General features: G+C 36.5%; 3 protein-coding genes across 3 annotated transcripts in view; all 3 read right to left on the reverse strand.

The window, feature by feature from the left end:
• LOC109834678 (protein ALP1-like) lies at positions 4,896 to 6,036 on the reverse strand. Its single transcript, XM_020402709.1, has 2 exons — positions 5,982 to 6,036; positions 4,896 to 5,404 (listed from the first exon to the last, which is right to left on the reverse strand). Exons 1-2 carry the CDS (start codon positions 6,034 to 6,036, stop codon positions 4,896 to 4,898), a joined length of 564 nt encoding a protein of 187 aa, XP_020258298.1.
• LOC109833147 (hexokinase-1-like) lies at positions 11,089 to 18,420 on the reverse strand. Its single transcript, XM_020400709.1, has 9 exons — positions 18,225 to 18,420; positions 17,263 to 17,413; positions 16,993 to 17,166; positions 16,074 to 16,148; positions 15,801 to 15,956; positions 15,558 to 15,656; positions 15,346 to 15,476; positions 12,621 to 12,702; positions 11,089 to 11,853 (listed from the first exon to the last, which is right to left on the reverse strand). The coding sequence occupies exons 1-9, from the start codon at positions 18,353 to 18,355 to the stop codon at positions 11,536 to 11,538; spliced, it is 1,317 nt and encodes a 438-aa protein (XP_020256298.1). The 5' UTR covers positions 18,356 to 18,420; the 3' UTR covers positions 11,089 to 11,535.
• Positions 20,651 to 21,466, reverse strand: part of LOC109833148 — a 3,773-nt gene continuing 2,957 nt past the window's right edge. The window contains 2 exon segments of the mRNA XM_020400710.1: positions 20,651 to 21,459; positions 21,462 to 21,466. The exon segment at positions 21,462 to 21,466 is cut by the window's right edge and continues 95 nt beyond it. Of these exon segments, the coding sequence (XP_020256299.1) occupies positions 20,813 to 21,459; positions 21,462 to 21,466 (652 nt within the window). The 3' untranslated portion in view covers positions 20,651 to 20,812.

The raw sequence follows: 21,466 nt of genomic DNA on the forward strand, positions 1-21,466 counted from the left end.
TATATATAATATATTACATATTATAAATAATATATATTATATATATGTAATATATATAATATATATGTAATATATATATATATAATGCTACAGTAATTTACTGTAACATTTACTATAGCATGAACAGTGATTCTTGGGTCCTCCTATTATTATAGAGGAATAGATGTATTATATTAAATATTATATTATTATAATATTATATATAATATATTAATCTTATATTAATCTTATATTATTAGCATTAATACATCAATATCCAACCTACATCCTCTCTCAATTGTAGAATTTCACAAATTCTAAAATATAATAGTTTTTTATTATTTGGGGATTCAATATCCCAAAATTGGTTGTGAAACAAACATGGTTTATGAAATTCTAAAACCCAAAAAACTTGTAATCCACCTTATATCCCAAAAAAAGGACAAAACAAAAGAGAGGATTTCACAAATCCTAAAAATATATTATTTGTTTATAATTTAGGGATTCAATATCCCAAAATTAATTTTGAAACAAACAAAGTTTATGGAATCCCAAAACTCAAAAAGAGCACTTTTTACATCCCAAAACTTGAAATCCACCCGATATCCCAAAAAAAAAAAACAAGCACCCCCTAAAAATTACTCACATCATCCAATAATATGATAACAACTCATCCTATCTCATTAAAATTTCTCTTCCACCTCTTTCCTCCAAAAAAACAAGAAAATTGATTTTCTTATATGAGTCACATCACCCCATAATATAATGACAACTCATCTATTTTCTTAGTTTTAAGAATGAACCAAACACAAGAAAAAAATCTAAACAAGGAAAGCAGAGGAAACATAAAAAATTACTCATCTCATCCAATAATATGTTGACAACTCTTTTTTACCCCCACTTTCTTTTATAGCTTTGACAGACCAAACATCTGAAAGTGAAGGAAAATATCAAATTTTACCTATATCAATTTTCTTTCCCCACTTTCTGTATTTTTTTTTACGAAACAAACAGACCCACTAGTTTTTGAGGAATAAAGCTTATAGGCAAAATATCACTTAAATACCCACTAGTTTTCTCTTTCTGACACTTTAATAGCAAAAATTGTATTTTGTATTAAAAAAGTAACATAAGTTGGTTGCCGTTAGAAAAGTGTAGACAGTGTTAGTTTTTGAACGTAAGGGGTTGTTTGGTTCGTTTCCTAGATATAGGGAAATGTAATTCCATGTAAAGAAACCAATGTTTTTAGTTTTCCAAACTTTTCCAAGAAATAGTTTGTTTTGGTTTGGTTCGCACAAAAAAATGGTGAGAAACCAATGTTTTTACTTTTCTTGTGTTTGGTTTGCATGAGAAAAAAGGGAAAACTTTTGTTGATTTGACATTTCCCACTTTTCTTGTGTTTGGTTGGTTTTGAAGTGTGTAGGGAAAAGTGTTTAGAGTCACCATGGTAAGATTACCCCCCACTATAGACAAAAATTATTTGTGCTAGTTATGAGATGTAATCTTAATCATATAAAAGTGCGAATGTATCATGAACAAATAATAATAACCCGAATGAATTATAAATTTCTGTTTGTATTAATGAAATCATACGAAACCTGAAATCATCTGAAACCTACTGTAACATGAACTGCGTACCTGATTTGACATGAAATATACCTGTTTGAGATGAAAATAATCACACAAAACCTGTTTTCTAAGAAAAAATAAACAAGACCTGTAATAACCTGATTATTCATAAATTTATGAAATACGTACCTGAATTAGCCAAAAAAATTTCTGAAACCTATAAAAACATATAAACAGCCTGAATAGCCATATTTTAGTATATAACATAGCAAATAGCCATCTAGTATATGTGAATTATGACTGTGGGCTCAGAACTTGTTCAATATCATCATCGTTAGTCATCCAGTGCAATATCAATAGATATTGCAGGTTGCTAATCTCAGAAAATTTAACAATCATCATAGCCTAAATTGAACACCCACAAACAGTATCATAATCAACAAACAGTGCGGAAAATCTGAGCACACATAGAACTCCACAAAACATTAGCTCAAATAGAAGATGAACAACAGAGCATCCACAAACAGTGAGCTCACAAAACTGGTGTGCACAAAACTGGAAGTTGTCACAAATCATGGAATGGCATGGTGGGAAATGCATGAGGTGGTTGCCCAAAGTATGACTGCTGAAAAGGAAAATACTCACTATCGCCTTGATCCAATGACTGAGGGGGTTGAGAGGGTGGAGGCTGAGATGGCGCTACACCCTTGCCTTTAGGAGTATCAGCCATCACTAATTAAGTCAATAAGAACAAATTGAGTACATGAAAGATATTGCAAAGCAAAATATAAGAACATGAATACATGATTGATATTGCAAAGCAAAATATAAGAACATGACTACATGAATGAAAAGCAAAAGAAACCACAAACCCAACAACAAGATCAACCAACAACCAGCAACAACAAACCCAAAAAACCACCAACCAACAACAACCAGCAAAAACCAGCAACAACCAAACTAACCAGCAACAACCAAACTAACCAACAACCAGCAATAACCAACAACAACCAGACCAGACCAACAACAACCAAATCAGAACAACCAGCAACAACCAACAACAACAACAACCACCACCACCAACAACCAACAACAACAACTACCAAAATATGAGAATTAAGTCTCAGTAGTTACACCATGATTATACTTATCACAATAGTCCACCCACATCGCCTAAGCAATGTTATCTCTAAGGGTCTTCCACTCATTTCTTGATTCAGTTTGTTCTCTTTGAGTTTGAGTTTGAGTAAAATCAACTAAATTATTATCATTCTCATTTGTCATCTCACCATCAATATCTTCATCAATTTCGGACTCGCTGAGTAGTTCATCGCTTGGGTCAACAGTTGCGATGAAATTATGAAGTATCGTGCATGCCAATACGATATCTACTTGTGTAGGAAATGGATAATGCGGCTTAGCACACAAAATCTTAAAACGATTCTTCAATGTGCCAAATGCAGATTCAATCTTAGACCGCAAAGAAGAATGTCTTAAATTGAATAATTCCCTTCTATTCTTAGGTGTTTTACCCGAATGTTCTTTCAAATGATATCGAACACCAAAAAGTTAGTATTCCACAAAATGATATTAATCATGGAAGATAAATATTACAAAATGGAAGCAAATAAATACTTACTACATATTACAACAATATGTTCCATCATCATAATGTTCCACAAACACAATAAAAACATTATCACCAAAAGTAAGTGGATTTCACAAGTATGTTAGAAATGAAAATCACAAAATACCACGTAGAGACATCTTCTATCGGTCTTCAACCCCCTTCGTTGAGAAAGGTAGCAATCATCTCTTTTTGACCAACCGATGATATGCCCATAAATAGTCTTGCTTCATGCTCATTCAAATATAAGTGTCGGTAGTATGTATCTAGCTTTTCAACACTAAAATCTTGTAAATGAGCATATATGACCGTGGATAACTTCTCGGTCCAATGCATATTTACACACTTCATGTTTGCGCTAAATACATCTATCTTATCCACCATTTTTAACATGAGCTCATCTTCTAGGTTGTTCCTACGAGCCTTTCCCTTAGCAACACATACCTTTGCTTTAGAACTTGATATGGCGGGTGTTTCCTTAGGCGGAGGAGTGTCCTCTTCATCTAAAATGTGTACTTGAGGGGATTGTGAGGCAGGTAAAGGCGAGTCACCATCATCTCCAAGATTTATGGACTCACTACGACTAAATTTTTTCCAAGCATCACATGCAAATTCTCCTCTAGCTTGATCATCCCCGATGATAAGGGAAAGATCATCGTAGTGAGTCAAGGGTTTATTGACATATTGTCTAAGTTTAGCATTCTTAAAGCTCTTGTCCTGAAAAGTATAATTGAATTAATTCAATGAAAACATGTAAATAAGATAAGTAATCAAGGGTTATGTAAAAATAGTTTATGTACCTCAATCAACCTATCCAAACATTCAGGATCCATGATGACAGTCTTGGTGCTTTCATCCCAACCGGCACCACTAAGATTACGACATGTTTCCATATCACGGAATCTTGTACGCAAAGTTTTGATGCGGTTCATGACATTTTCCCACTTGAATGATGTGTTAAACTTCTCATTAATATGCTGGGAAGCCATATGAAAAGCGGTTCTCTTAAAGCTTTTGTCGGGTTTGTAACCCTTTCTTACCATGTCGGCAAGAAATGGAATGAGCTCATCATCGTAACGGGAATCCCAGAACATATGTTTGTTACCTTTAAGACCTCCAGTCTCACTATTTTTTTTATTTGTTGATGTGTTTTTCCTCCTCTTCTTTGGATTTGGTGATGTTTCTTCCCCTCCTTCTATGAGCACCCGTTTGGAACCTGATTCGGGAGTTGAGCCATAACCACTAGTGGGAGAAAGTTGTACCCCACTAATATTAGGACTATGAAATTGTGTAGGCAAAGTAGGAGAACTTAGCATGCTCGTGTATGACCCAAAATGAGGGTGCATCGGGAAGTAACTGCCATCATGGAATGGCATGGTGGGAAATGCATGAGGTGGTTGCCCAAAGTATGACTGCTGAAAAGGAAAATACCCACTATCGCCTTGATGCAATGACTGAGGGGGTTGAGAGGGTGGAGGCTGAGATGGCGCTACACCCTTGCCTTTAGGAGTATCAGCCATCACTAATTAAGTCAATAAGAACAAATTGAGTACATGAAAGATATTGCAAAGCAATATATAATAACATGAATACATGATTGATATTGCAAAGCAAAATATAAGAACATGACTACATGAATGAAAAGCAAAATCTAAAAAGTGGACAAACCATCAAATTGTCACTACATACATGAGCATAAATAGTACAACAAATATGAGAATTAAGTCTCAGTAGTTACACCATGATTATACTTATCACAATAGTCCACCCACATCGCCCAAGCAATGTTATCTCTAAGGGTCTTCCACTCATTTCTTGATTCAGTTTGTTCTCTTTGAGTTTGAGTCTGAGTAAAATCAACTAAATTGTTATCATTCTCATTTGTCACCTCACCATCAATATCTTCATCAATTTCGGACTCGCTGAGTAGTTCATCGCTTGGGTCAACAGTTGCGATGAAATTATGAAGTATCGTGCATGCCAATACGATATCTACTTGTGTAGGAAATGGATAATGCGGCTTAGCACACAAAATCTTAAAACGATTCTTCAATGTGCCAAATGCAGATTCAATCTTAGACCGCAAAGAAGAATGTCTTAAATTGAATAATTCCCTTCTATTCTTAGGTGTTTTACCCGAATGTTCTTTCAAATGATATCGAACACCACGGTATGGAGATATGAAACCTGGCATGGTAGGGTACCCAGCATCACACAGATAGTATTTGCCTACAATTTTATTAAAACAATTGTTAAAGAAGTCAATTTTGCATATTAAATTTAAAAAATTTTAAGTTAAATTTTTATATAATTACGTTAAAATGTAGATATACCTTGAAATAAGGATAGTATAGCTGGTTGTTAACGATCTCTTGGGGAGTATCATTGATGGCTTGTCTCATGTAGCGTCCACGCAAACAGATAATTGCTTGTAAAACCTTGTTGAAATATCTACTGACTGTCTCCCCTGATCTTATGAAATGAGATCTCACAATGCGATTTTTAGATTTATGACCCAAAATATTTAGTGTCATGATAAGTTGTTCTTCCACTGATATATTCCTTGAGTCTTTTAGAAGCCTATTGTTCCTCATTATACTTACTAGCTTAACAAAAGCACCACTCCGCATTCTAATATAATTCACACAACTATCACTAAAACCATTATAAATACGCTCTATATGTTCAATTCTAGACCTCTCTTGTCTTTTTTTTTCCTCACTTGGACCACGACGTATAGATTTACGTCTAGCTTGCATTCTCCTTATGAATGTAATTATTATAACAAGAACGGATAGTGCAGCACCTTGAACCACATTAACAACACTTTGTTCATCGGTACAATCCCCATCACCATCCATCTACGATGCAAAAATCAAATTGAAATAATTAATATACCTACCAAGCATTCATATGCAATGTCAATAATCAAAACTTAAATGACACATAACAAGATCTAAAGTTAATTTTCAGTTAATATTTCATCAATATTTTCAGTTTCTTTTACGACCATTTAAGATAATTGTCAGTTCATTTCTGTTCTCTTTTCAATTATATTTATAATAATTAATATAATTTTTAGTTAATTACAGTAACATTTTTAGTTAATTACAATTATATTTTCAGATAAATTTGTGTTAATTTCTAGATATCTATAGAAAATGCAAAATTTCATCCTAAATAATTCAAATCATACAAAATTTTTAACAAATCAATTCTGAGTTGAGAATCATACCTTAGGTCTGAAATCAGTTTCCAGGAAGATCAAAGTCGGCAAAAAACCCCAATTTTTTCCCAATAAAGGTGCTGATAAAATCCAGCAAGCCACGAAATCCAGCAAAAAACCCCCAATTTTAGCAAAATCCAGCAAAACACCAACAAATAGGAGCTCCCGCAAGCCACGAGATCCCAAGATCGGACAAAATCAACAAGTTTAGAACCACCGCAAGCCACGAAGAGAACCCCCGCAAGCCACGAAGAGAACCCAAGGCGCGAAGAGTGAAAAAGCGAGGGAAAGAGGAGGTGACCCTAGCCCTCAACCGTGTTTCCCCCCATTTACCCGAGATCTGACAATAGTACAGATCGGGGGCGATTTCCTCTCGTTTTCGAAGGAAATGGGGCGAAGAAAAAAGTCCGATGTGGAGGGGATTTCCGCAGCTGGAGGGACGAGGGGGAGAAGCGAACCAAAGATGAGAAACGAAAACCCTAGAATGGGTTTTGTCGATGTAGAGCGGGTGTCAGGAGGAGAAAAGCGTTTCTACGGGGTTTTAAAGCAAACCAAACAGCCCCTAAGGATAAAAATAACCGCCCCGGTAGTAAACTCCCTCCAATAGTAAAAAGTCTTAAACCTTCCCCTCTTACATTACTCAAAAAAATAAAAAATAAATACAGTGCCCTAATTCATAATTACGAATTTCGCCCTCGATCCAAGGATTAATTCTCACCAGGATCCTTAATAAGGGCTTTTGCTCTCCAACTGGGGTGAGGCATAGAATTTTTGGTTGGATTTGGGTAATTTGAGGTAATATCTCCTAAAATCTAGTTCTTTTAGTTTGGGTTAGGATTAATTTTTTATCGTAGGTGGGATTGTTGTTCAAATATGGTACATTGGGTCTTTAAGCTTGATTTGGGGGTTTTATGTTGCTTTTCATTTGGATTTTGAACTAATATTGGAATGAAGACTGTGAATTTGGAGATTAGGTTTAAGATTAAATGATAGAAGATTTAAATAGATGAGGGGGTTAGTAAGGGTTGGTAAGATTAGCAAATAAACCAATAAATGAGGGTAAGAGTAACTTAATTTTCTCCTCTGAGTAAAAGACATAAAATCATGTTATATGTTGTTTAAGTGATATTTAGCATGTTATATGACTGCTTGTGCTCACGATACAGAATTAATGTTTAAATAAATTTAGAATCTATGCACTACAAAATATAACTTTAGTACATCAAAAAGTTCCATGCGTCTAGTGATTATGGTGGTACACCTTTCTTCATCAGATTTTTATTTAACAGCAACTTTAGTAATAAAGAGAATAATGTTAATTGAAAAATATTTGTATTTTCGTGATTGAATCTTCACGCAGATAAAGTATAAGTTTATAATTGTATATTAAATATGGATCGCCACAATTGAGAAAGAGATTTCAAATGTCCATCAACAATCAATAGGATCCCTCTTTTGAACCTTTTGTATAATGCGGTTATTTTATATTCCCTTAATTTTGGATTGATGGTAAAAGACATAAAATCATGCAAATCATGGCCTTAAGGAAATGGATAAGATGGAATTTTTGGACCACAACGTGATGAAACTCAAGGCAAGGGACCACTTTATAAATTGGCGAGAGCTGAAGAGAAACCGACAAATTTGGCTGGTCTTCGTATGGAGTAGGGCACTGTGCACTGCTCCTAAATTTATGCCGAATTAAGGTGCGAGATGCATGCAGATATTATTGCACAAACTGCATTAATGATTTAATCTGTGAAAATTACTATCCTAGCTAGTTTATGTTTTTTTCGCCTAAACCTGGCATGTTCACTTTAATGTAATTGTGTAGCTTTGTAGGCTCTAATGTCCTAATGCACCATCCTACAAAAATTTTTGTCCTTTAGCTTGATAGACTATTTTAAAGAAGGATAAAAGAAAGTTAATTAGCCTAAATGGGTATTCCTATGTTCAGTTTTGATACAGGGAGGCGTTATTGTCACACCCTCAACCACACTCCCAACCACACTCCTCTTTCGCTACAGTATAATGGGACTTACATGAATTTTTTTTTTAAATTCTCATGTGGGCCCCAGTGCACTGTAACGAGAGAGGAGTGTGGTTAGGGGTGTACCTCTAGCATTTTTCTTTGATATATTAACATCAATTTTGTACATTCCAAATGGAACTTTACCTACTTATCAATGGTCCCTTTAAATTTCTGGAAAATATTTATTTCTTAAAAACCTTCTTAGAAAATGTGCTATATATAAGAAATTTAGATCAGCACATACAATATGTAAATCAAATAATTAACGAGCAAATAGTGTTAATTAGCGTAAACAAAATCGAGGCTAGTCCATGAAATCATCTAACCATTGTCTTTCATGAATTTTTATAGATCTCTCTATGTTTTTCTCCACTCATGTTCAAATATGATCTTGGCTACTTTGGAGTAACATAATAACCCTTGGTCTGCTATTTTTTTCTATTATTATCGGAAGAAGTAGCCCCCCAATAAAACGCCGTTCGAGTAAAGAGAACGCGACTCACTGTAACACAAAAAATACAAGTAACGTAGTCAGTAGCTAAATTCGTGCAGGCCAGCGAAACTACAAGCATCACCGAAATTACAGAAATCTCTCCTCAAATTTGGTGCTTATAGTGTAGCTTGCTTCTCAATCTGGAAAGGGTAATTTAGTAAGTTCACCTTAGTACTGCTTTTCGGAGAGCTATGTATCAGGCATCGGCTACTGCCAAATGTTGTTTCTTATTACGGTGAAAGGTGGCTGCCACCTGTAAATGATTTATCTCTATGCTTTTGAAAGAAAAAAAAAAACAATATAGGAAATTAGTTTTTCAATTTTCAAATATTATGATAAATCTTTTCAGCTTTAATGATCGTACACTACCGATCTAAAGTTGAAACAGTCAAACTGTGTCAGGTCTTGGGGAGCCGCTATTGATTATTTTGTAAGCGTTGCAATAGTTAATTGAGATGAACTCTGGATTAACTGTTGTTTTTTGGTGTCAAAAAGCAAACGAGTGTTTTGTTTTTTTGGGAGGTCAATAGCTCCTCGGGTCCGTGCCTCGATTGCTGTCGTCCTTGTCTCCTGTTGGAATTTGGATTTCACATAAAATATTTATCCTCCATTGTGTAATAATCAGATGTAAAGGAAAATAATTTAAGGACCTAAAATATGGGATCAAGGGAGGGGATAGGTGATGTGTCCCCTTCCTATTGCATAATGAGTCCATTGGTCCCATATTTTGGGTCCCCGTAGCAGCACTCAGATATAAATATTAATGCACATTGTCTGGTTTGCATGTTGGATGTTTTTCTTACATAAAAGGGTTATTTCCTGTAATTACGGTTACAAAATGTTCATAGTTACATTAAAATAACAAGTTGGGATTATGTACACTGAACGAATCCAGACTCTCGAGGGAGCTACATCGCTTTACCATGTGACCTACTCAGCCGCCCCAATTTGAAATTATGATTGTTCCTCTACAAATTGCAATTAAATTTGTGTCAATTAATATAAGAAATCTAGCTTGATTCCAATGCTGCTTATTACTGCTTGTTGTTATTAAAGTTATTATTATTATATTTTGAATGGATCAAAGTTAAATATTAGTCCAACATCAGAATGCAATACATGAGAACAGCAATGACCTAGGTATAGTCTCTCTACAAATCGCCTTATTATTATTATTATTTTTAATATAGTTACAACAACTCAAACCTACATTCGCAATATCTCCCGGATGAGTGAATTCTATTGCAAACTAATCTTTCACACATAACCCCTCATCACAATTCCAGGTAAGCGCCTAGCTTTATCGATTAGGTTTCAAGACGTGGAATATTATGTATGACATAATGATACACATCTTTTGTGTAATGCATCGATGTATTCTATTGTGCCAATACTGCTATAACTGTATTTTGTTTCGCCCCAATACTGAGTTCGCAATAAAATCTCATTTATGCTCAAAAATAAAAACGTGAGCCATCAAATTCCAACGCCTGAACCGATGAATACTTGGATGAGGATCATCCAGCGCTCACCACGCTTCCGCATCTGAACAGCAAAAGCAGCAGGAAAGTCATCATGCATGCAATAGGCCTGCAACAATTGCTGCTGACACCCATGTGTTCTGTTTCGTCAACCGGCCCCCCTCTCCTCATTGAATCGGATGACCAGATCCAGATACTGCCATCACTTGAAGCCAGAGATGCAAACAAATAATAAAGCTTTTACAACCATAGGTCAGCTATTGTTTCTCTTAAAGCAGCACCATAGCTAGAAGAGAGTACTTCTGTACTTAACAGCAACAAAATTTGCCAAGAGATTGACAACAGCGGAACAGTGGATTGAAGCCAACTACTCATTCGTACGCTATGTTGGCTGCAGACTGCGGTCGTCGCTCCACTCACGAGTCAATTTTGTAATTATACTGTAGTTCATCTGTGAAGAACGCAAAAACAAGTAAAAGCTCATGATATGCATTCGTGACTTGAATCTATGGACGAAAAAACTTCCCTTTTAAATCTGCAGATGTGATTGCTCTGAGAAACTCTCTCTGCTATACAAATGCACAGGTAATTATTAAGCAGGGCTGGGCACGGTCAAATAATTGATGGCCATGAATAAACCCGGTAGTGAACAGTAAAAAAGAAAATCGATGAAATGTCCATTCACTGTAAGTTTCTGTTTTCTCACCGCAATTCAGATATGTGAATTTCTGATTTACTGTCTTTTCGAGCTTATAGAAGAGTACCATTCAAGAAGTTACTTTTTATCAATCAAGATTCAAGACCGTGTGATGGTAAATAAATTTACGAAATAGAAGGAAAAAGAAAGAACGAACGAAAGAAAGAAAGGACTTGTCAAAATTCAAGGCCATACAAAACTATATCCGCTAAAAAAGTGAATACCCAAGTCACAATCCCTGAGGATCAAGAGAATCAAAAAATGCCTCTGAACTGTTTTCTAACAACGGCATAAGTTCCTTTATTAAACCCCTTCTTTATTCGGCACCAAGACATTGGTTGGCTTCTGCACAAATGCCTAATTGGCACCTGCATTGTAGTAAACTGGAAACTTTAGAATCCAACATGATATAAGTAGCCAGCATCAGTTCCTTACACATGGGAGCTTGGAACTGAAAGCAATGCTGATCCAACTCCGCAGACATCTGGCCAATGCTCGATAACCACATTATCGGAGAATTTCCCCTGAAGCATCTCTTTTATGCTACTATGTAAATAAGTTCTGAAGAGCCTGTAGTGTTCATAGAGACCGCCTTCCACCACTACAACTGCTTTTTTATCAGTTCCATCCCTCCCTAGCTTCTTCAAAATGCCAACTATTCCAGCCCCAGCCAATCGAGCTGCACGCTTTGTCACAGCATCACATACCTCTACCACAAGCTTTCTCATTGTTCTAGTTGTATCGTGAATCTGAGATTATGTAAACAAAGAAAATATTAGAGTAGGCAATTGCTTCATCCCTGCCCTACTTTCTTCAAGGAAAACAATGAGCCAACAGACAGATGGAAAGATAGTGTTTGGTACAAGATATTATAAGGAATAATGAACAGAAATAGATGACTCAATAGTTAGGTGTGAGCTTCCAAATCAAAAGGCAAACAATGAAGATAATCATATAGAAATAATATACAAAAGCACCATATAATTGAAGTCTCTCAAACCGAAAGCATAGCATAAAGGGTCTGTAAAAGATTAGGAAAACTTGCGGACACATGTACTTCGTAGGACAGAAATATATAATTTATGGATTTCAGGTGTCACAAAATTGGAGAGAATTTTCCACGTTTGCCAGTGAGGCCACGTCAGTTTTCTTTATTGATTATATTTTATCATTCGTCTGACCAGCTGCAAGACAAAATATCTATCATCATTAAAATTTGAGTAAGCTAAAGTTTATACTATTCGGAACTTAATGAACAGAAAAATAAACATAAGTTAAAAGATGAGATGCTTTTCGTGGTGATTATGAAATAAATATAACTGGTTTTTCCAATTATTGATGATATCCTGTCCGCTATAAAGCAATTTATTTTAATGCAATTGAAGATAACTAGCTATGGTATCCATGGGAGGAGAAATTGCCTCATGTTGCCAATTCGAACATTAATGATCAATAAAACAATCCCTATTGTTACCGATTGAGCTAAAAGAATAGTTGGGTTGCGGCAGGGAAATACCCCTAAAGCTTTATCCAACTTCTCTGCAACAACACGTAGATTTGATGATGTATCCTGATGCATGGAAGCAACATCAGGAGTCCTGCAAAAAATAATACATCCATGTCAAATCATGGAAGGTTCAAAAGGTAAAAGGTAAAAGTAGCAAAACTAAAATGTACACATCAAGGATGGAAGTGAAAACGGAATCCATCTGGGGACAACACCAAATAGATATTACTTTCTAATTTATGAAAGTACTACAGAAAGAACTGAAGTTTACTCAGGAAGTAACTGCTGATAGACTTTCAGCAGTAGTCTAATAATGACACAATACAAGAATTAGATAATCAATAAATAAGTTTAATTGAACTTGCACTTGTTGGGAAATAACTGTATTTGACTTTGAGCGGCAGTCCAGAAATGACTAATGACATAATATGAAGATTTGATAGTCACTCATAGTAACATCAAAAAATAAATTCACTTGTACCCTTTTAACTTACAGTTTGCATTATAACACGCTACTAAGGCCACAAAGCAATGTCATTTTATAGCTTGCTCCCTATTGATTCCTTAAGGTCAAAATACTGGGATGTTGAAATCATTCCTTGGAGCACTATTAAGGACCTGGCATTACAGACTGATAGGTATGTTACACAAAGAAGCAATGCAAAACCAATACCACATGCCCTAGCCACACAGCGGTAGCTGCTGATTTTCTAGGTATAATGTTGCTTTTTCTAATCAAAAATTACCAAATACTGAAAATCCCAAACATTATTATTCTTGTTCGAAAAACCTTTGGACAAAGGTATATGCCTATATTGAGAAGTATACTCAACAAATTTGAATTCAATCCTTCTAGATAAAATTTCCAAGAGGAACACAACTTCAAAACATAAGATTAATATTTGGAGCGAAAAGGATGATGTGGAGGCTGAGATGAGCACCATGTGGAGATCATGATATACCAGTATTCGACGATGCAATCTAATTGTAGCTCCCTTAGATAGTTGGTATGCTCTCTACCATATAGATGGCAATCACAAACACGTTAATGAGGCTTACCCCAACATTCAGCAGTTAGTGATCTAAATTTATCAATGGAGATAGAAAAGCTTTCTCTCAACTCATGTGCTATCATAATGATGATCCCGTGCAAAAAAAAAAAAAAAAATCTTTTGGGTATCATTCAGTCAAAAGTGTGAGATCAGCCTTGTTTCTTCTCATAAATGTGATTCTTCAGTTTCTAAGTTACAGTTTATTTTATCATTCGGACTTTCTCCTCGCCTATAGTCATCCTTTAGGTTAGATTTGTAAAATTGGATTGCCATTTGGAGTTAGTAGATATGAACTTCAAAAGCAAGTAACATAATCTGTGCCCTAGGATTATCTCATGGATAATAGGAGCCAATGGGTGACTTGTTGCAACAACAGACTTCAAAAGAGGCTCCTAATAATGTGGGTTACTTGATAAGTAGAACAAAAACATGTCTGTGGAACATTACGAAACAAGATATATAAGTAGGTTATACACATCTATAATAGACCCTTCACTTTCCAGATAAACTACCTTTCTTCTTCTTTCCAATCCTCTTTCAAGGGAATGTTGCCTGTATTCACACTTTGCCTTTTTTTTTAGTAAATGAAAATTTTCATTAACCATGTGAAAAATGTGGTGCCTATTTCCACTAGCTTATTAATGACAAGGAAATTGAATACCTATATTAATGTCAAAGGGTTGTTAAAGGCTTAAAGGGGCACAATTATTGTGTTCAAGGAGTTAGCTGATCCACAAAATTGATATCATCATTCAGAAGTGCAAATGTTCCATAGCTTAAGAGCATGCAATCCAATCACAGATTATATTCATACATTTTCTATAAAGATAGTGAAAACTCAAGTGATTGTTGAAGCTCTCATAAGAAGCTGGAGAAGTATTAAAGGGGAGATATAAGGGTCTGAAGAAGCGAGATTGCAGCTTGCCAGACAATAGAATAAAAGAAGACTGCTAAGGATAAAATGTCATAAAAACATTTAAAATCCTCCAAATTTTATGCTTCTCATATGAGAACTCTTCCAGAACACTCCCACCTTTTCAGCTAACAAGATCCATAGATGATGCAAGTCATATCCTCCTCAAAGGCTATCACATTGCAGAGTCAAAGCTTGTAATCCAGTATTTTTAGTAGTTTGCAAGGGAGACTTGGTCAGCTAGGTGTAAGTTGGAAACTTCATCAATAATTTAAGTGATACATTAGATCCTAAAGCATATCTTTACTATTTTAGAAACTATCCCTTCGCTTGGGTTATCAGTAACTAATTATTATCAGCAAAAAACAGACACAACTTCATCTCATGCTGAATGCTTTAAGAAGCTTATCCATGACTATGTGAAAGGTAACAACTTAATGCAAAACCATGAAGTGTCCAATTGTGATAAAGGCGGAAATGTGTCTGCAATTGTTTTCATGCAAAACACATGATGCATTCAATAAATCAGTACTTCTATGTGGTCAATGCCACTGTTAGTTGCGCACTCTGACTCCCGAGAATCATTTTTGAACCAATAGGTGTTGACCAACATGCCTGAAGAGAATTTGTTTAAATAAAACCATGGCAGTGCATGTCATATTCAAGAAGAACAAGGCGGAAATCAATTCTCAATTAGCATTCTGCCAATATTCAAAAGCAATATGGCAATTTTGATTATCCAATAATTATACTACATAAATAGTCATACCTTAAAGCAAATGGAATTCTAAGTTTTAGAGGGACACTGTCTCCAAACAGAGCAGTTTCTTCAGCTAATTTCAGCAATACCCTTCTAACAATGTCTCCCAGATACATTCCAGAGATGAGCTTCTCAAATATCTGGGCATAAAAGGAAAACAGTGTTCAATGTTAAAGCAAATAAAGAGTTACTATCGTGGAAAAGAGCAGAAAGCTTCAAACCTGCTCCCCAGGTCTTGGACTTTCATTGTCTAATTGAGAGTCAAACTCGGTAACGGGAAGATGAGATGACAGGAAATCTCCCCATTCCATGTTGATGACCTGGAAAAAAAAGCAGCAGAATACATTCCTAAGCATCAGACGTTGTTACAAACTAGTAACTAGACATGAATCAATCATAGCTCCAACCAGGTAATTGATGGAGTTGAAACACAATAGCGGCCAGTGAAGATTTAAGACACTGACCAATTGTCCATGCGGTGGACGAGAGCCATGCCATTTGGGCACAGACTCCAAAGGCTCCAAGTAGGCAGCATTCGTCCCATTCCCTAGAATAATAGCAGCCACAGTTTCATGGCTGCAGTATCTACCTCCAACCAGAGTTCCAACAGTATTATTAACCTATTAAGAATGTCATACAAAATATATTGATAGTCAATATCGATGACAAATCATTCTTTTTCTCTTTGACTAACAATCAGAATTAAATAGATGTAATTTAAGGATAGGATTCATTACCAGGGAAGCAATATGCATGTCAACGCCATGTTTCACCATGGCCTCGTTCAGCATTGTGAGAGCATCCCTTCCCGCCTAATTTCAATTCAAAATCATGACAGTCAATGTTCAAATGTATAAACATGCTCTAAATCAATTATACATGCCATCAACTTAACATTTATCTTGTAACTCCATTTATTTTTACCGGTTTTCTAAAAAATGTGTTATCCTCGATAAATCTAAGGGAGTAAACAAATATCTGAATCAGGGTAGAACTATAAATTACATCTAAATTTTTGTTGACTTCTATCTTCCTAATAACTAAAAACTTTTTAGGTAAATTGATTAATGTATGATCAGAGTCACTATACACACACACACATATACATAGACATAGACACACACACACACACACACACACATATATATATATATATACTAATACAGCTGCTGCACCATTTTTAAAAACATAGAAAAAAATTCATCCAATCATAACAAATCAACTTTTGCTAAAAAAAAATTGTTTCACCTGAAAGGGGAAAAAAACCAAGTTGACATCATTTACAATATATGAGAAATTGAGAAACTCCATTAACTTAGTACATTTCCCTCAAAAGTTATTTTGCTTGAATACCTGTTGTTATTGGCTTGTGCTATAAGGACATAATATGGTATGATAGATGACAAGAAGCTCTAGTTGTTGAGGGTTTTTTTTGGTTTCTAGTTGGAAACTTTTAGGAGAATCTAAACCACCAAATCTATCTGAGATGCACTTCATCCACGAAGAAAGGAAAAAATGGAAAGGCAAATGAAATTTAACAGCTTAGCTAATATGAACATCGTCATCATTGTGCATAAGTTCAAAAGTTTCGAGAAAAGCTGTCAGTATGAAACAACACATTTATAATAACACAGAACAGTTAAGAGTGAAACTTACACTCTCCTTAATAGAAAATCCCTTGTTCCACTCTACATGGATGCCTTCTGTTGCTGAATGAATTACAGGAAATGAAAATGCTACACCAACTTCTTTGGGCTTTCCTAGCACACTAGTGCTTCCGCTTGAAGCGATAAATTTTACTAGTTGTGCAGCAAGATAATGATATAATTCCTGAAATAAAATTGCATATAATTCTCTAAGCAATCCCTTTTGGAAATTCGACATATCTGGGACAGTGAGGAAAATAGCAAAGGCTACTTATCTCACCTCCGAAGTGCCAACCATCAAATTTATTGGCACAGGGACCTCCATGAGTTCTTTCTTTGCAACACCAAGCTCCTTCCCTGCCAGTTGTGCACGAAAAACACAGACCTTTGTTCGGCCCATTTCTACTCCATAGAATGTTCCTTCTTCATTTCTGCATTAAGTAATAACCGCTTTTAGAGCCACAACCTCATAAAATGTAAATGTAAAATATATGTTTCCTGTTAATTATAAATTCTTGAAGTCTTAGACTACTATTTGCATCCTCTTCCATAGGTTCTTTCCAAGTGATTTTTGAACTTGTATTAGCAGCAATACGCGTCTTTTGAGTTAAGAACACTGAACACTCGTGAGAACAATCTGTAACCATTTAGACATCAGTTCCATATTTAATAGTGTTAGGTTGCTCGTGATTGGAAAAGTAGGTATGTCTGGGATTTCTATGTTGGAGGATCACATAAATGCAAATTTCAATCAAGTTTTTTTGTTTACCTGTTAGACTAAATTCCACTGGACTTCAAATACCTTCAATTCCACAGGCAGGCATTGAAAGTGTAAATCCAAATATGGCAATCATATGTCTGATATTTTTCACGAAAATTGGATTCACAACTAACATGATTTCATGAGTTATTTCCTATGCAATAGAAAAGTTTTTAAATGTGAATCACGGCATAATTACGAGTCCACCAATTACAACAATTCAATAAGGAAGTTTTGCCTAGAATGCACAATATTTACTTATTTTTTTAGATCCAAATGCATAATTGAACAATGAAACAAATCAAATGAGTCCAACCATTTATAGTTTAAGTGTTAACGAGTGTGGTCGAGGCCAAATATATGATTCAAAGGACAACTTCCTGACCCTAGTTCAACATATTTCAAATTCATAACTCAAACTAGAGCAAAACCTAACCCTAAAACCACAGATCAAACCACTAAAATCAAGAAACTGGTTTTACCCAGTGGGAAACGAATCGATCGGAGAAACGAGCATCCGCAAGCTGCTAACCCCGCTCTCATTCGAAAAGAGCCCAGCCCTCATCTCGGCCACCATGGCGTCGGCCACATCCCACATCTTGGACACCGGCATATCACAATCCTCCCTAAAGTCCCTCACGATCGCCCTCGCCCTCTTCCATCGCTTCGCGCTCCGCCGNGACCGCCGCCGCCACCACCACCTCGTTCCTCATCGCCATCGCGTGCTTTGAGATCCGACGCAAGTAGACGAATGAAGAAGATAGGGTTAGGGTTAGGGTTAGGGTTAGGAATATCTCTAGATCTACCCATTTTCTTGTAACTACTAAAGACTGAGGCAACGGCCAGTTCCCGATTTTCTCGCCGGATAGGGGAGAGTGGATCTCTCGCTTCCGTTTTCGAAATGCGCGCGCAGGTGCGCAGATTGCACGCGCTGGGGGTTTGGAGTGCTATCGGTGGCGGATATCAGTCTCCTTTCAGATCGGACGCTTGATATCGCCTCAATGAGATCCGAGGGTCCATTAATTTATTAAGTTTTGTGGAAAAAGCTAATTTCTATACATTCAGTTTTGAGGAAGGCCCATGGGCGCATGTTTTGGGACTGGTCCAATAAGAGAGATTAATGAATGAACAATTTTTCACTTCGGCTTCATTCTAAATTTTTATTATTGAAATCGACCCTTTTTTTCACCAAAACCGATCCGATTTCGTGATTAGCAGCTTAATCACCTTCCTAATTAGTCAGGGTTGCCAACCCCGACTATTTAGAACATTAATTTTTAGGGTTTAAGGCTTCTAATTAGGGTTTAACACTCTCCTAAATAGTCGGGGTTGTCAACCCCGACTAATTAGGAAGGTGATTAAGCTACTAATAAAGAAATCGGGTCGGTTTTGATAAATAAAAAAAAAGGTCGATTTCAATAATAAAAAAATTAAATGAGGCTGAAGTAAAAAATTGTTCTTAATGAATCCTAGCCCCGCGTAGCAAGTCACACAGAAAAAAGAAAAACCAGAAACAAAACTTGAGTTGTACCGATGTATGATCATTTTCTTTCTTCTTGGCAGATCATCTTTATATTAATGTAGATGAACGACTCGCAACAACATGAGATCTTGATTCGTAAATTTTGATTAATTCTTCGGATTGTTTTTCCCTACTTCCATAAACTTCGGATTGTTTTTAACCGCTTCGCCAATAGCAAGAGAAAATATTTCCCTATCAAATTTACTTCTGTCCAGAGCCAGGAATGTTTTGGTAAAATCCGAAATCACAGGAAATATATGAATTCAACCCAAGAATGTTCCGGTAAAATCCGAAATCACATGAAATATATGAGTTCAACGTATCCATCGAATCCATATACAGTTCGAGCTATTGAGCTTGGGACTAATTTCGAACCTCAAAAATAATGAAATAACATCAGCAAAAGAACGAAAACAAACTGGTTTAGGGAAAGGGATACAATGCTACAACTAGTAACGATGTCCGTGCGGAACAACACAACATCAATTTGTAACACCTTTGACTCTACGAGCACTTTCAAAACAGTATCATGTTGTACTTGCACACCAATGACTCTCTTATAGGGGTGCCAAACAGTTCGGATATATCCGAACCGATTCGCATCTGTATCAGAACGGATGCATATATGGTAAGCTAATTTTAAAACCAGACGGATACGGTAACAGAGACGGATTTGGTTTCGGATACGGATTCGGAAACGGATATGAGGATTGCGGATATGGATATCCGCAATGTAATAATGATTCGGATCCCAAAGTTAAAATTACAAACCCGTAACCGCTAACCCAAAACCCAATTGACAACTAAAAAACCCTAGCTTTGTGAATCTGTGACATCATTCCGCCTCCACTCCAGCCCTCAATTTCCGCAAGAAAAACCTCAGTAACCCCAAGGATCGAATCCTTCGACGCTGCCTCCACCTTTGACCACCAAGACGTCGCCATGGATCGAGCTCCAGAAGCAGCAAGATACCTCCTTTTCATGAAGGCATCTAAATTTAGTGATTGATTTTTTATGCACTTTGCCTTCTCATTTGATAAATAAATGGTTATGGAAATGTTGTCTGATGTTGAATGTTTTTTCTAGTACATCTTTAGTCTAATAGATTTGTGCTCAATTTTAGTTTTTAACTAATGGTTTTGGATAAAGATTATATGTCTAATAGATTTATGTCGAATATCCGCTTATATCTGTGATCATATCCGATCCGATTCTCATATATCCGAACTGTATCCATTTCCGATAAGTGCGGATATGGTTGGATATGGTTAAGGGTTTTTTTACCGAAAATTATCTATATCCGTTTATAAAAAACGGATATGGATATGATAAGTGTCATATCCAAACCGTATCCGCTCCGATAACACCCCTACTCTCTGAGCATACTTTCAAAATGAATCATGAATACTTGAATAGCAGGAAAAATACAATCCAGATTCTCCCAGTAACTTAGCTAACATATAATACATCATTATTCCTTCCACACACCGCACTTGCCTCAAGTCGCCTTTGACATATCTGTACAACTTGCCGTCCCCATAAATATCATCACAGAACAAAATACTCCGGTGGCGGGTAAACCATCTCAACCTGCGACATGCTCATGTTCCCAGTCTGCACACGTGGCACTACGCTCTCGCCACCCTGAAACGGTTGCACCTCCGCAACTCTCTCCGGCACAACCTTACCCCCTTCATCAACCCTTGCAAGCACCTCAAAGTGGGCCATCGCCTTGTCAGGCTTTGTTTTCCACTCAGGAAAGCTCGACCAATCAACATCACCTTCTAGAAGCTTCTTCTCCACCGAGAACGCCATCTTCACATAAGTTTGTGCCGACACTTGAGCCTTCAACAATCTAAATGATCCCTCTTGAGTTCCCTTCTTCCCTAAAACCGAAGCAAGTAGCTCTTCGAAACCTCGAAGGTTGGGCTCCGAACCGTTCATAGAAGTCAGAGGCCAGAGAGTCATGCTTCCTATGACATCATCGGAGGTGGCGGGAACAGAGCGAGAGGAGAGCTCAACGAGGCCTGGAGCAAGACGCTTGAGCTTGAGCTTCTTGTTGTTGTTGTTGTCATCGTCTTTGGAAGAGGAGAGAGAAGTGGGGCCGACGATTCGAAGTGAGAGAAGGGGGTGCTCAGTGTTGGAGCGGGAGGCATGGCGGAGGGCTTCAGCAATGGTGAGCAGGCCGGACGCGACTGGACG

The sequence above is a fragment of the Asparagus officinalis genome, chromosome 3 (genome assembly GCF_001876935.1).
Source record: "Asparagus officinalis chromosome 3, Aspof.V1, whole genome shotgun sequence".
NCBI classification, from domain to species: Eukaryota; Viridiplantae; Streptophyta; class Magnoliopsida; order Asparagales; family Asparagaceae; genus Asparagus; species Asparagus officinalis.

What these genes read in the sequence shown, in the direction of transcription:
- LOC109834678 (XM_020402709.1), bottom strand. Translation starts at nt 6,036, where the DNA reads ATGGATGGTGATGGGGATTGTACCGATGAACAAAGTGTTGTTAATGTG. An exon ending in TGTTGTTAATGTGGTTCAAG is followed by an intron (nt 5,405 to 5,981) that starts GTGCTGCACTAT and finishes ATAAAATTGTAG; the next exon opens with GCAAATACTATCTGTGTGAT.
- LOC109833147 (XM_020400709.1), bottom strand. Translation starts at nt 18,355, where the DNA reads ATGCCGGTGTCCAAGATGTGGGATGTGGCCGACGCCATGGTGGCCGAG. An exon ending in TGATGGTTGGCACTTCGGAG is followed by an intron (nt 17,167 to 17,262) that starts GTGAGATAAGTA and finishes ATTTTATTTCAG; the next exon opens with GAATTATATCATTATCTTGC. An exon ending in GATTTTCTATTAAGGAGAGT is followed by an intron (nt 16,149 to 16,992) that starts GTAAGTTTCACT and finishes AATTGAAATTAG; the next exon opens with GCGGGAAGGGATGCTCTCAC.